The 16,748-nt window shown below is 40.6% G+C and overlaps 1 protein-coding gene across 1 annotated transcript in view; it reads left to right on the forward strand.

Annotated features, from left to right (window-relative positions):
- The window catches only part of Cog6 (conserved oligomeric Golgi complex subunit 6), an 83,228-nt gene that overhangs the window by 28,209 nt on the left and 38,271 nt on the right, over positions 1–16,748 (forward strand). Inside the window, exons 5-7 of the mRNA XM_076175634.1 lie at positions 1,957–2,126; positions 4,665–4,885; positions 9,187–9,362. Coding sequence (XP_076031749.1) covers positions 1,957–2,126; positions 4,665–4,885; positions 9,187–9,362 — 567 coding nt within the window. The remainder of the gene's footprint in view (positions 1–1,956; positions 2,127–4,664; positions 4,886–9,186; positions 9,363–16,748) is intronic.

A 16,748-nucleotide genomic window follows, 5' to 3' on the forward strand; every position in this document is an offset into this window, starting at 1 on the left:
AAAGGGGCTCTGCTTTGGATGTACTGTGTCATGCTGCATTGCCCCTGACCTGGGCAGTGGGCAGGAGACAGGGATGACTCTTCATCATCGAGAAGCTAAGATAAGAGGGAAACATTGAGTGAGAGTTGATATGTGCCTTTGTTGACTACCTGCTTATAGGGGGATGACTTGGTATATAGATAGGTAATATACAAGAATAGAGCAATGCTCATGAAATCCTGTCTCTTACTCCACAATTTATCATACCTTCTTTCAGCTTGATGTATGACTTCAACTTTGTCTAGATCCTTATTTTCTAATTATCATATTTTGATTAGAAGTCATGTATTGTTCTAGCTTTGGCTTTATCACCTACAAAACTATTCCAAGTATTTTTGCATGTGTAAATGTAGTCTATTCCTTACAGCAACCTGAATACTGTAATCACATATCCTCCTTATCTTTGATTCATCAGTTTTGGCAGATCCATTGCTTTTAGTCTCCTCATGTGGTTTAGGTGCCAGACTAGGAACCAATTTGGTTGCTACCCATTGTATTCTCTTGATCTTGCTTACATCCTTCATTCTGTGTGGGGACCATACCACTGATACGTATTCCTTCTTTGAATAAACATGCAATAATACTGAATTTTGTCTACCAGTTATTCCCTACATTCTTTTGAGTGTGTGTATTTACTTGTTACCTAATTGTAGTGTACAGGAAATGAACCACACTCCTTGGGTTCCATCTCCTATTCTCAAATTTTCTAATATACCTAGACACAGAATCATGTGTGTGTGTTTGTATTTACTTAATTGTATGTGTGTGGAGGTAGAATGTAGATTGAGAGAAGCGAGTAAATGCCTTGGTGGATTAAAGAGTGTAATGAGGAAAAGACATTTGGGAATGGATGCTAAGAGGAGACTGTATGAAGGAGTGATTGTGCCAACAGCACTGTATGGGGCAGAAACATGGAACATAAGAAAAGAAGAGAGAAGGAGTTTGAATGTGTTTGAGATGAGGTGTCTGAGAAGTATGATAGGGGTTACTAGGCTAGATAGAGTGAGAAATGAGGAGGTGAGGAGGAGAACAAGGGTGGAAAAGGAGCTGGGAGATAGGGTTGATGAAAGAATATTAGGATGGTTTGGACACATGGAAAGAATGAGTGAAGAAAGACTAGTAAAAGAGGTATGGAAGGCAGATGTGGAGGGAGTGAACATGAGGAGACGTCCTAGGATGAGGTGGATGGATGGGGTGAAGGGGGCTTTGGGGAAGAGGGGAATGTCTGTTGAGGAAGGATGGGAGAGGACAGAAGACAGGGGTGAATGGAGAATGGTTGTATATGGATGATGATGTGATTGCATGAGGTGGAATGGGCGGGGGGATGGGGGGTGAGGTAGTATGTGTGAGCAAAAGTTGACGCAGCCCGAAGGGATTTCTCCCCGTCCTCTCCTTTTATGCAATGGGGGGACGGAGAGGGGGGGTTGCCGATTTACTAAAGTGGCCTTGCTGTGGATGTGCTGTGTCTTGCGACACTGCTTCTGACCCAGGGCAGTGGACAAGGTGCAGGGATGACCCGTCATCCAGGAGGTGCTCAGATAGGAGGGAGGGTGGAGGGGTGTGGAGTGTTTTCATGGATGTAATGGGTGGAAATGATTTTGTGCCTTTCCCTTTTTGGCTACCTCCCTTGTAAGGGGGAAAAAGCCTTGGTATATGTATGTATGTGTGTGGATTTACTTGGTTATGTTTACCTAATTGTATTATATGAGAAGGGAGCTATGCTCGTAGTGACCCGTCTTTGTATCTTTCAGCATCAAGTTTGTTCTTAAATTCTTGAATATGTGTATGTGTATGTGTGTGTTTGTGTGAAATAGAAACTGGAATGTAAGTCTTGAATATGAGTTTATTTAAAGCTATTTTGAGAACTGCCTTAGCAGTTAGAGAATGAAGGTGTATTAATTTTGCAATCCCTTATAGACTGGACATCAAAAAACTGCTCTAGATGCCATGGAGCAAATGAATGTTTACAAAGAAGCTGGATTAGAGCGCCTGTATCGTTGGAGCTTAGCACAGTGCCGCAGTCCTGATCCATCTCCACTCCTTCCACAGGCTATGGCTTACCTTCAGGAAAGGCCTGTCTTATTTAAGTAAGTGGGAGCTCAAAAGAAATTGGTATTACTAATTTTTTTTTCATCTTTGAAAATGTAATTAACTTTATATAAGGCAATAAGGCACGGTATTTTTTATTGAACTGCATACAGTTATACACATCTGTTATGCTGTTTCTGTATGGTCATTGAATCTCATTAAAGATATTGACAGATTGGAAAAAGTACAATGGCGAGCCACAAAACTGATTCCAAATATAAAAAATAAATCATACAAAAATAGACTAAAATATGTGAATCTATTTTCACAAAATAGCATAGACTCAGAGGTGACTTGATACAGGTCTTGAAGATTCTAAAGAGAATTGACAACATCAAAAGTGACAAAATTTTCACACTGAATGAGAATCAGACAAGAAATAATGGTCTCAAACTGTCAGGAAATAGATTTAATTTGGAAGTGGGTAGAAACAACTTCACCAACCATGTAGTTAATGAATGGAATAAACTTCCTGCAGAGGCAGTGCAATGTAGTTCAGTTCGAAGCTTTAAGATTCATTTAGATAAACACCTAAGCAAGATGCTGTAATGCCTGCCATTTATTTCATATAGTTTGTTATTATTTGTCTGTTCATTATAATTTGCTTGCCTTTCATTTATTATTAGTTATCTCTTAATTTATTATTATTTACTATTTACCTGTTTGTTTATTATTTAACTATACCTCTGCATTTATTTTATTACTTATTATTCATCTTATAATTTCTATTTATTTATCATTATAATTTTTTTTTTTCATATCCAACCTAGTTATGGACCAAAAGCTCTCCTATTGGCATGCTCCGCCTTTGTAATCCTTTGAAGAAGCTGAGAGAAGAGTGGGAAGGAGTGGATAGAGTAGAACTAGGAGTGGAGGAGGAATGGGGATGGTTCAAGGAGGGAGTCACAAGGTATGCAAAGATAATGTGTGGAACAAGGAGGGCGGGAGGAAATAGAAGGAAGGGTAGTGAGTGGTGGGATGAGGAAGCAAAGAAGGTTGTAGAAGAGAAGATGCGAGCTTTCACAGATTGGTTACAAAATAGGAGGAAATCATATGAGAGGTACAAAGAAAAGAGAAGAGAAGTAAAGCATAAGATAAAGGAGGCAAAGATGAGAGCAGATGTGAAATGAAGTAAGAGTAAAACAGAAAATTTTGAAAGTAATAAAAAAATGTTTTGAAAGAAATTAAGAGAGGAAGAGGAGGTGAATCAAGTAGAGAAGAAAAGTTAAAAGGTGCAGATGAAGAGATGGGAAAGATGGGAATGTCTGTTGAGGAAGGATGGGAGAGGACAGAAGATAGGGGTGAATGGAGAATGGTTGTGTATGGATGATGCTGTGATGCATGAGGTGGAGTGGGTGGGGGTTGGGGGGTGAGGGAGTATGTGTGAGAAATAAATTGATGCAGCCTGAAGGGATTGCTCCCAGTCTTCTCCTTTTCTGCATGAAGGGATGGAGGTGGGGGTCACTGATTTAATGAGGTGGCCTTGCTGTGGATGTACTGTGTCTTGCGACACTGCTTCTGACCCAAGGCAGTGGGTGAGATGCAGGAATGACCTGTCATCCAGGAGGTGCTAAGATAAGAGGGAGGGAAGAAGGTGGAGGGGAGTGGAGTTTGTTAGGGATGGAATGGGGAGGAGGAAAAAAGCCCTTGGCATATAGATAGATGTGCTATTTGAAATTGTTTTGTTTAATGTTCTGTGTATAGTGAAGGAATTTGTAAAGTACAATGAGTATCTGTTCTTAGGATTACCCACCCCATCCCACCTCAGCATGGTAACATGGGGAAAAAGCACTGCCACATGTCATATAACTTCTTCACATAATTTTTATAATCCTAAAAAGTTATACTCGTACTATACAGCTTCCTGTACTATATACAGAACATAAAAAAATTAATAGCACTTAGATGGGAAATAAAAGAGAGTGAGTGATAAACATGTACTAAGATTGATTTGGTAGAATGGCTGGTAGTAAATCATGACATATGCCACACTCAGTATGGACTCCTTGGAGCACATAGACTATAGTTCTTGTATATGTACATAGACCAGTGGCCTTTTCCTATTTGTAAGGAATGGTGGTTGAATCACAGAATCCCATGATTTTGTGGGGAAAATAATACAGAAAAGGGGATCAGTAGTCCCTTCACGTTTGATGGCATGTATGGGAGTATGGTGATAGCATTCTACCAGGTCCATGCACACAAATGCTGACACCTTACATCCTTTTGTTGCTTTTACCTACTTGATCCTTGAGGACACTTCCTTCTGTTCAGCTACATATATTTCTTTCACCAACAAAGTAACTCCTTATGTTCCTCCTTTCCTTTCTCTAGATGCCTGACTGACCACAACCCTAGACTCAATCTCACATTTCACTTTCAATTTTATTTTATTTATTGCTATTTTTTTTCCAATAAATACTATCAATCTTCTCGTTTTTACTATTGCATGACTTTTCATGGGTGAAAACTATGAAAAGGAGGTCCCAAGCCAGTATTTTATCATGATTTTACAGTAATTTCTTTTTACTTTTTAGTCTTGTAGTGGAAGAATGGTGTGTGGTAAGACGGGGTTGGTTGGTCCGTGGTTTCTTGGATGCCTTGACAGTTGGAGGTCCTGGTGGTGCTCCCAGACCCATAGAACTACAGGCTCATGACCCTTTACGATATGTGGGAGACATGCTGGCATGGGTACATCAAGCCTTACCCAGTGAACGAGAAGCTGCACAAATCCTCTTCTCAAAGTGTGATACCATTGGTAAGTACATACATATACCAAAGGCTTTTTCCCCCCTTACACGGGGGGTAGCCAAAAAGAAAAGGGCATAGAAACCACTCCCACATATTCCATTTCCTACATATTCTACTCCCCTCCACCCTCCTCCCTCCCTCTTATCTTGGCACCTCCTGGATGATGGGTCATCCCTAAATCCTGTCCACTGCCCTGGGTCGGAAGCAGAGTCGCAAGACACAGCAAGGCCGATTCATAAATTCAGCGACCCCCCCCTCTGTCCCCTCATGCAGAAAAGGAGAAGATGGGGAGAAATCCCTTCGGGCTGCGTCAGATTTTTTCTCATACATACTTCCTCACCCCCCATCCCACTGACCCTCATGCATCACAGCATCATCCATACACAACCCTTCTCCATTCACCCCTATCATCTGTACTCTCCTGTCCTTCCTCAACAGACATTCCTCTCCTTTGTAATGCCCCTTTCACACCATCCATCCATCTCATCCTAGGACGCCCCCTCATGTTTACTCCTTCCACCTCTGCCCTCCACACCTCTTTTACTAATCTTTCTTCACTCATTCTTTCCATGTGTCCAAACCATCCTAATACTCTTTCATCAACCCTATCTCCCAGCTCCTTTTCCACCCCTGTTCTACTCCTCACCTCCTCATTTCTCGCTGTATCTAGCTTAGTAACCCCTATCATACTTCTCAGACATTTCATCTCAAACACATTCAAACTCCTCTCTTCCTCTCTCATGTTCCATGTTTCTGCCCCGTACAGTGCTGTTGGCACAATCACTCCTTCATATAACCTCCTCTTAGCATCCATTCCCAGATGTCTATTTCTCATTACACTTTTTAATCCACCAAGGCATTTACTCACTTCTCTCAATCTACATTCTACCTCCACCCCCACTCCCTTTCCTGCCACATTCGCACCCAAGTATCTAAAATTATCCACTTTCTCCAGTCTCTCAACCTTAATGCTCACTTCCAGCCTGCTGTCACTCTCCCCTTGTACATCTCGTCACCCTATCTTTTGCCCACATTTATCTTCAGCTTCCTTCTTTCACACACCTCAAACTCTGTCACTAACTTCCTCAATCCCTCCCCTAATCCTGCTACAAGCGCAGTGTCATCAGCGAACAACAACTGGCTTATTTCCCACTTTTCTCCATTTTCTTTAACCATTCACCTCTCGCACCACCCCATCCATGTATAGATTGAACAGCCAGGGCGACATAACACATCCCTGATTAAGTCCCACTTTTATCTCAAACCGTTCACTCTTTCCATTTCTAATCCTAACACAAGCTCTACTACTCTCATATAAACTCTTGACTGCTCTTATCAGCTTTCCTCCTATCCCATATATCTGCAGTACCTCCCACAGTGCCTTCCTGTCTACCCTGTCGTAAGCCTTTTCCAGATCCATAAAAACCCAAAAAACATCCTCATCTTTTCCTATAGCTTTCTCACATACCTGTCTTACCACACAAATCTGATCTGCACAACCCCTACCTGTCCTAAAACCACACTGTTCCTCACCAATTACTCCCTCTGTTCCTCTCCTAATCCTCTCAGTCAAGACCCTCCCATAAGCCTTCCCAACTACACTCAACAAGCTGATCCCTCTAAAACTACTACACTCACACTTGTCCCCCTTTCCCTTGTAAAGCAGGACTATACAGGCACTCCTCCAGTCCTCCGGCACTCTACCCTCTCTGGAACAAACATTAAATAACCTCACCAGCCAGTCCACCACCACTGTACCTCCTTTTTTTAGACATTCTGCATTGCATCCATCCAGACCAGGTGCCTTACCTGCTCTCATCATCTTATCAACTGCCTTCACTTCATCCTTCCTTATTTCTCCTCCAATTTACTCACTCATCACGGTCATTTTCTTAGCATTTCCCACTGCAGCTATCTTTCCCTCCCTATCCTCCTTCACATTTAGCAACTCCCTAAAATATTCTGCCCATCTTCCCCTCGCTGCCTTCTCTTCCATTATCATCTCTCCATCTCCACCTTTTACCTTTTCTTCTCTACTTGATCCACCTCCTCTTCCTCTCTTAATTTCTTTTGAAAACATCTTTTTATTACTTTAGAAATTTTCTGTCTTAATCTTACCCCATTTCACATCTGCTCTCCTCTTCGCCTTGCTACATTGCTTCTGACCCAGGGCAGTGGGCGAGATGCCAAGATGACTTGTCATCCACGAGGAGCCAAGAAAAGAGGGAGGGAGAGGTGGTTAATGGGTGTGGAATATGTGGTGATGAAATGGGTGGGAGTGGATATGCCTTTTTTACTTGTCTACCTCCCTTGTAAGGGGAAAAAAGCTGTTGGTATATGTATTTTATTTGTCTATTTATTGTTTTAGCCTAGTAACCCCCATCATACTTCTCAGACACCTCATCTCAAACACATTCAAACTCCTTCTCTCTTCTTCTCTTATGTTCCATGTTTCTGCCCCATACAGTGCTGTTGGCACAATGACTCCTTCATACAGTCTCCTCTTAGCATCCATTCCCAAATGTCTATTCCTCATTACACTCTTTAATCCACCAAGGCATTTAATCCACCAAGGGGGTTACTAGACTAGATAGAGTGAGAAATGAGGAGGTGAGGAGGAGAACAGGGGTGGAAAAGGAGTTGGGAGATAGGGTTGATGAAAGAATATTAGGATGCTTTGGACACATGGAAAGAATGAGTGAAGAAAGACTAATAAAAGAGGTGTGGAAGGCAGATGTGGAGGGAGTGAACATGAGGGGACGTCCTAGGATGAGGTGGATGGATGGGGTGAAGGGGGCTTTGGGGAAGAGGGGAATGTCTGTTGAGGAAGGACGGGAGAGGACAGAAGACAGGGGTGAATGGAGAATGGTTGTATATGGATGATGCTGTGATTGCATGAGGTGGAATGGGCTGGTGGATGGGGGGTGAGGTAGTATGTGTGAGCAAAATTTGACGCAGCTCGAAGGGATTTCTCCCCGTCCTCTCATTTTATGCAATGGGGGGACGGAGAGGGGGGGGTTCGCCGATTTAATGAAGCGGCCTTGCTGTGGATATGCTGTGTCTTGTGACACTGCTTCTGACCCAGGGCACTGGACAAGGTGCAGGGATGACCCGTCATTCAGGAGGTGCTAAGATTAGAGGGAGGGTGTAGGGGTGTGGAGTGTATTCAGGGATGGAATGGGTGGGAATGATTTTATGCCTTTTTCTTTTTGGCTACCCCCCTTGTAAGGGGAAAAAAGCCTTGGTATATGTATGTATGTATTGTTTTAGATTAGGACCTTAGTCTCCGGTTAAAATTTTCATTACAGGGGTTATCCCTTACTGGAATAGAATCATCTATTGTTATCCCTAATGATATACATTAAGCTGGAGTCTGCCATGGAGATAATGTATTTTGCTGCATTGTATCTGTGGAATTTTAGAGAGGCAGAGAGTAAAAGTTTGAATGTGCTTGAGATGAAATGTCTGAGAAGTTTGATATGGATTACTAGGTTAGATAGAGTGAGAATTGAGGAGGTGAGGAGGAGAGTGGGAGTGGAAAAGGAGATGATAGATAGGGCTGATGAGTTTTGGGATGGTTTGGACACATGGAAAGAATGAGTTAAGAAAGATTAGTAAAAGAGATGTGGAAGGCAGAGGTAGAGGGAGTGAATTTGAGGGGATAACCTAGGATGAGATAGATGGATGGGGTGAAGGAGATAGGTTTGAGTGGAGAATGGCTGTGTATAGATGATGCAAGGAAGGGAGGGGCAGGGAATGGGGTGTAGGAGAGTGCTTATGTGTGAATGGTAATGTAATGCAGCCCAAAAGAATTTCTCCCTGTCTACTCTTTTTTCTGCATGAGGGGACAGAGGGGGGGTGGTCGCTGATTAAGTAAAGCAGCCTTGCTGTGAATTTACTGTTTCTTGTTACATTGCTTCTGACCCAGGGCAGTGGTTGGGATACAGAGATAACCCATCATCCATGAGGAGCTAAAATGAGAGGGAAGAAAGGGTGATGGAGGGAATTGGAGTGGGTGGGAGTTGGTATGTTCCCTTGACTTGGCTACCTCCCTTATAAGTAGAAAAAAGTCTTGGTATATAGATAGATGTAGGTAGATAGATAGTATCTCACCCAGACACTGGCATGGAGCAGGAATGACCTTGTGTTCACAAGGAGCTCCGAAAAAAGAAGAAACAAGTGGGTGTTGTATGGGTGTGGGATGGGTGCATGCCTTGGCTGGCTACCTCCCTTATAATGGGGAAGTATTGGTGTATAGAGTTTTTTAAGTATTACCTTTGTGTGATTTACTCTCATATTATTTTATAGATACTGCTGAGCAGATTAGTACAACCCTGGCCAGTGTATCAGAGAGTGTTTGCCGTCCCTTGAAGACTCGTATTGAGCAGATGATTGTCAGTGAACCAGGACGAGAAAACAAAAAGCCTGTTCAATTGTACAAGATCAGTAATCTTCTTCACTTCTATCATAGTACCATCCTTCAGGTAAGTACCATTGACTTTCAAAAAGCATATGATAAAGTCCCACATAAAAAGTTATTAAATAAACTAGAAGTTCATGGTATAGTAGGACACATTCACTGATAGATTTCAGATTGGAGTACCTCAGGGCCTATTTTTGACTTGTGTATCCTTTCCTGTATACATTAAGGACCTGGATGAAAATGTAAAAGTGTAAAATATCGAAATTTGTAGGTGACACCAAAATTGCAAATAAAGTAATAGCTTTAACACAACAAGAGTTACAATTTGATTTGAACACTGTATAAATGGGCAGTAGATTCCCAGATGTTCTTCATTATCAATAAATATGAAATACTTCATATTGGTAATAGTAATGTGTCTAGTCCACCTGTATGATCACTACTTGTAGATTGTAAAAACTGCTAATATATTAGCTGGATTTACAGGAAGAAATTTTGAGTTTAGAACTGAAGAAATTATTCTTAATCATAATGCTCATGTTAGACCTAACCAAGAATATTGTGTTCATTGCTGATCTCCATATTATGACAAGGACATAGAAATTAGTAAAACTCAACGAAAAGTAAAAAAGAAAAAAAAAAGCTCATTCCTAGATTGTGTAACAAGCTGTATGAAGATTGGCCAAGTGAGTTGAAATTGTTTACCCTTTTGAAATGGAGATTAAGAGGTGATTTAATTAAGGTTTTCAAAATTTAAAAAAATATGAGCACGGAAAATATATTTCAATTGATACCTTCAATACAACTAGAAGTAATGGCTGCAAAATTGCTGGAAAATTATTTCAAATGGGGCTTTCTTTGTTTTTTTCTTTCTTTCTTTCCAGTTGTGTTGTTCATGAATGGAATTGTCTACCATCCAATGTCTTTGATTGTTCTACTGTTGAGATATTAAAAAAAAAAAAAGAATGATGTTTACTTAGCTGCAAATTCTTGATTAGAATTATTTGCTCCTATACAATTTATATATATGATATATATTTATATATATATAATATATATATATATATACATTTATACATATATATACATATATGCATATATATACATATATTACAAAGAATTACAAAGGCGGAGCATGCCGACAGGAGACCTTTTGATCCATATCTAGGTCGGATGCAAAAAAAAAAAATCATAACAATAAAATAATAAATAAAAACTATAGTAATGTAAATAACAAATAAAATACATAAATAAATGCATAGGTATAGTTAAAATAATAAACAAACAGGTAAATAGTAAATAATAATAAATTGACATATAACTAATAATAAATGAAAATCAGACAGACAAAAGATAACAAAACAAAAACAAATACATACATACATATACCAAGGCTTTTTCCCCCTTCCAAGGGAGGTAGCCAAAAAGGGAAAGGCATAAAAACACTCCCACCCATTTCATCCCTAAATACACTCCACACCCCTCCCACCCTTCCTCTCATCTGAGCACCTCCTGGATGACGGGTCATCCCTGCACCCTGCCCACCGCCCTGGGTCAGAAGCAGTGTCGCAAGACACAGTACATCCACAGCAAGGCCGCTTCATTTAATCGGCGACCCCCCCTCTCCGTCCCCCTTTGCATATAAGGAGAGGACGGGGAGAGATCCCTTCGGGCTGCGTCAAAATTTACTCACACACACTACCCCACCCCACCCCCCTGCCCATTCCTCCTCATGCAGTCACAACATCATCCATATACAACCATTCTCCACTCACCTCTGTCTTCCGTCCTCTCCCTTCCTTCCTCAACAGACATTCCCCTCTTCCCCAAAGCCCCCTTCACCCCATCCATCCACCTCATCCTAGGACGTCCCCTCATGTTCACTCCCTCCACATCTGCCTTCCATACCTCTTTTACTAGTCTTTCTTCACTCATTCTTTCCATGTGTCCAAACCATCCTAATATTCTTTCATCAACCCTATCTCCCAAATCCTTTTTCACCCCTGTTCTCCTCCTCACCTCCTCATTTCTCACTCTATCTAGCCTAGTAACCCCCACCATACTTCTCAGACACCTCATCTCAAACACATTCAAACTCCTTCTCTCTTCTTCTCTTATGTTCCACGTTTCTGCCCCATACAATGCTGTTGGCACAATCACTCCTTCATACAGTCTCCTCTTCGCATCCATTCCCAAATGTCTATTCCTCATTACACTCTTTAAACCACCAAGGCATTTACTCGCTTCTCTCAATCTACATTCTACCTCCACCTTCACTCCACCTTTTCCTGCTACACTTGCACCCAAGTATCTAAAACTATCCACTTCCTCCAGTCGCTCTCCCTTAATGTTCACTTCCAGTCTACTGCCACTTTCACCCCTTGTACATCTCATCACCTTACTTTTACCCACATTTATCTTTAGCTTTCTTCTATCACATACTCTCCCAAACTCTGCCACCAGCTTCCTCAATCCCTCCTCTGACCCTGCCACAAGCGCAGTGTCGTCTGCAAACAACAGCTGGCTCACCTCCCACTTTTCTCCATTTTCTTTAACCATCTCCAATCCCTGACTCACTACCCTAGCATTCACCTCTCGCAAAAACAAATAATATAAAATAAATTATAATCATTACAGCATCTTACTTAGGTATTTATCTAAATGATTCTTAAAGCTTCGAACTGAACTACATTGCACTACCTGTGCAGGAAGTTTATTCCATTCATTAACTACACGGTTGGCAAAGTTGTTTCTACCTACTTCCAAATTGAATCTATTTCCGGACAGTTTGAGACCATTGTTTCTTGTCTGATTCTCATTCAGTGTGAAAATTTGGTCACTTTTGATGTTGTCAATTCCCTTTAAAATCTTAAAGACCTGTATCAAGTCACCTCTGAGTCTACGCTTTTTTAGGGAAAACAGATTCATGTGCTTTAGTCGATTTTCGTATGATTTATTTTTGATATTTGGAATCAGTTTTGTGGCTCGCCGTTGTACTTTTTCCAGTCTGTCAATGTCTTTAATGAGATTCGGTGACCATACGGAAACAGCATATTCCAAATGTGGACGAACTAACAATTTATATAGCTTGTTAATTAGTGATGGACTTTTGAAATCAAAAGATCGCGCAATCAGTCCCAGAATCTTATTTGCTTTCTCAGAGGCTGAAATACACTGCTTGGATGATTTGAGGTCGTTACTGATAATTACGCCGAGATCTGTTTCACTATCCACTTTTGTTAACGAATTTCCAAATAACTTGTAATCGTACTTACTGTTATTTTTACCTATGTGCATTACCTTGCATTTACTTGTGTTAAATTTCATTAGCCACTTTTCAGACCATTGCTGTAATTTATCTAAATCTTCTTGAATATCTAATTGGTTTGAGTGATCATTTGCCACTCCGCACATTTTTGTATCATCAGCAAATTTGGAAACAGTAGATTTTAGTCCATGGTCTATATCATTTATATATACTATGAATAGAAGTGGCCCAAGAACGGAACCCTGAGGAACTCCACTTGCAACACTTGTCCATCCAGAAGTTTTTCCATTTAAAACAACTCTCTGTTTTCGACCATACAACCAATTACTAGTCCAACCTAATAGGCTACCACTTATTCCGTGTGAAGCTAATTTAGTAAGTAGTCTTTCGTGTGGGACGATGTCAAAAGCTTTTACAAAGTCTAGATATATTAAATCTATATTGTTTCCTTTGTCATAATTCAAGATAACTGTGTTGTAGAATTCGAGTAAGTTAGTCACGCAAGAACATTTCCGTCTGAAACCATGCTGGCTATCATTTATCAAACGGTTACTTTCTAAATGATGTTCGATAGCATCTCTGATGATAGTTTCCATTATTTTTCCTACGATTGAAGTCAAACTTGTAGGCCTATAGTTATTTGGTTTCATTTTGTCACCTTTTTTGAATATGGGAGTAACGTTAGCTAGCTTCCATTCTCTTGGGACATCTCCGGATATGATAGATTTCTTGAAAATAATTTCTAATGGAACAACAATCTCATTTTTCATTTCCTTTAAGATTCTTGGATGCCAACCGTCAGGCCCTGGTGTTTTATTAACTTTGAGTTTGTCTATACACCTTTTATTTTTTTCTTTTGTTATATTTACCGTAGTGAGTAAGTTTATCCCAGACTTTTCACAGGTTTCAGTTTGGAATTCACTTTGAGGTGTTTCGTTTACGAATACCGAGCTAAAATAATTGTTTAAGATATTACACATTCCTTCATTTGAATATTCAAGTTGACCGTCAGCAGATAATAGTGGACCAATGTGATTCCTAACAACCTTTTTATCTCTAATGTAACTATAGAATTCTTTGGGATTCTCTTTGGATTTATCAGCGATGTTCATTTCGTACTGTCGTTTTCTTTTTCTTATTGTCTTTTTTAAATCTGTATTGATACATAACTTTGATAGTCATTAGATGCACCCGAGCACTTATATTTTTTATAAGCCTGTCTCTTTTTAGGAATACTTTTTTCAGTTTCTTTGTCGAGCCACTTTGGGCGAGCCTGATTTAGGGGATGTCTGTCCTTAAAAGGAATGTAAGCTTGAATCATCTTAGTGAGCGTATTTTGAAATATTTCCCACATCTGATCTACAGGCCTTTCGTTTAATTTTGTCTCCCAATCTGTAAGCTGAAGCTCCTGACGTAGTCCTATGAACTGAGCTTTACTGAAATCGGGTATTTTAGAAGCACAAGTATCTATTCTAAAATTGTTTAGGAGTTTGAATCTGACTAAGTTGTGATCGCTATTTGCAACAGATTCACCGACTTCTACATCAATTACCATGCTTTCGCGGCTAGTGATCAAAAGATTGAGTAAGATTCCATATCTTGTGGGCTCTTTTACATGCTGAATTAAGTAATTGTCACCAAGAAAATCAACCAAGCGACTACCTATATGGCCATGTTCAAGGGTCATCCAGTCAATGTCAGTAAAATTGAAATCACCCATTATCAATAAATCCCGGTTGCAGAAACTAGACAGTTCTTGAAATAACAGTTTGTCGTCTGCTAATGATAATGTCTTTGGCCTATATATTACACCTATATTCATTTTTTGTCCATTTGTTTGGGTTAACTCAACCCACAAACTATCATATGCATCCTGTTTCACTTTCTCTAAAACACAAGCATCAACATATATGTATGTATATATATATATATATATATATATATATGATATATATATATATATTTATATATATAATATATATATATATATGTAATATATATATATTTATATATATATGTAATATATATGTATATATATGTATATATAATGTATATATATATATATATATATAATATATGTATATATATATACATATATAATATATATATATAATATATATATATACAATATTTATCTATATATATATATATATATATATACATACATATACCAAGGATTTTTCCCCCTTACAAGGGAGGTAGCCAAAAAGGGAAAGGCATAAAAACACTCCCACCCATTTCATCCCTAAATATACTCCACACCCCTCCCACCCTCCCTCTCATCTGAGCACCTCCTGGATGACGGGTCATCCCTGCACCCTGCCCACCGCCCTGGGTCAGAAGCAGTGTCGCAAGACACAGTACATCCACAGCAAGGCCGCTTCATTTAATCGGCGACCCCCCCTCTCCGTCCCCCTTTGCATATAAGGCGAGGACGGGGAGAAATCCCTTCAGGCTGCATCAAAATTTATTCACACATACTACCCCCCGCCCATTCCTCCTCGTGCAGTCACAACATCTTCCATATACAAGCATTCTCCACTCACCTCTGTCTTCCATCCTCTCCCTTCCTTCCTCAACAGACATTCCCCTCTTCCCCAAAGCCCCCTTCACCCCATCCATCCACCTCATCCTAGGACGTCCCCTCATGTTCACTCCCTCCACATCTGCCTTCCATACCTCTTTTACTAGTCTTTCTTCACTCATTCTTTCCATGTGTCCAAACCATCCTAATATTCTTTCATCAACCCTATCTCCCAAATCCTTTTTCACCCCTGTTCTCCTCCTCACCTCATTTCTCACTCTATCCAGCCTAGTAACCCCCACCATACTTCTCAGACACCTCATCTCAAACACATTCAAACTCCTCTCTTCTTCTCTTATGTTCCACGTTTCTGCCCCATACAGTGCTGTTGGCACAATCACTCCTTCATACAGTCTCCTCTTCGCATCCATTCCCAAATGTCTATTCCTCATTACACTCTTTAAACCACCAAGGCATTTACTCGCTTCTTCTCTCAATCTACATTCTACCTCCACCTTCACTCCACCTTTTCCTGCTACACTTGCACCCAAGTATCTAAAACTATCCACTTCCTCCAGTCGCTCTCCCTTAATGTTCACTTCCAGTCTACTGCCACTTTCACCCCTTGTACATCTCATCACCTTACTTTTACCCACATTTATCTTTAGCTTTCTTCTATCACATACTCTCCCAAACTCTGCCACCAGCTTCCTCAATCCCTCCTCTGACCCTGCCACAAGCGCAGTGTCGTCCGCAAACAACAGCTGGCTCACCTCCCACTTTTCTCCATTTTCTTTAACAATCTCCAATCCCTGACCCACTACCCTAGCATTCACCTCTCGCACCACCCCATCCATGTATAAGTTGAACAGCCAGGGCGACATAACGCATCCTTGACGAAGTCCCACCTTTACTTCAAACCACTCACTCTCTCCATTTCTAATCCTGACACATGCTCTACTCCTCTCATAAAAACTCTTGACAGCTCCCAAAAGCTTTCCTCCTATCCCATAAATCTGCATAACCTCCCACAGTGCCTTTCTGTTTACCCTATCATAAGCCTTTTCCAGATCCATAAAAGCCCAAAAAACATCCTTCCCCTTTCCTATAGCTTTCTCACATATCTGTCTTACCACAAAGATCTGATCTACACAACCTCTACCTGTCCTAAATCCACACTGTTCCTCACCAATTACTCCTTCTGTTCCTCTCCTAATCCTCTCAATTAAGATCCTCCCATAAGCCTTCCCTACTACACTTAACAGGCTAATCCCTCTGAAACTACTACATTCACACTTGTCTCCTTTTCCCTTGTAAAGAGGAACTATACAGGCACTTCTCCAGTCCTCCGGTACTCTACCCTCTCTCCAGCAAACATTAAATAACCTCACCAACCAGTCCACCATCACTGAACCTCCCTTTTTCAGACACTCTGCATGGCATCCATCCAGACCAGGTGCCTTACCTGCTTTCATCATCTTTACAACTGCCTTCACCTCATCCTTCCTTATTTCTCCTCCATTCTCCTCATTCATCACTCTCATTTTCTTCGCATTTCCCACTGCAGCTATCTTTCCTTCCCTATCCTCCTTCACATTTAGCAACTCCCTAAAATATTCTGCCCATCTTCCCCTTACTGCCATCTCTTCCATTAT

This window comes from Oratosquilla oratoria, chromosome 37, assembly GCF_046742065.1.
Source record: "Oratosquilla oratoria isolate Oo_2021 chromosome 37, ASM4674206v1, whole genome shotgun sequence".
Taxonomy (NCBI): domain Eukaryota; kingdom Metazoa; phylum Arthropoda; class Malacostraca; order Stomatopoda; family Squillidae; genus Oratosquilla; species Oratosquilla oratoria.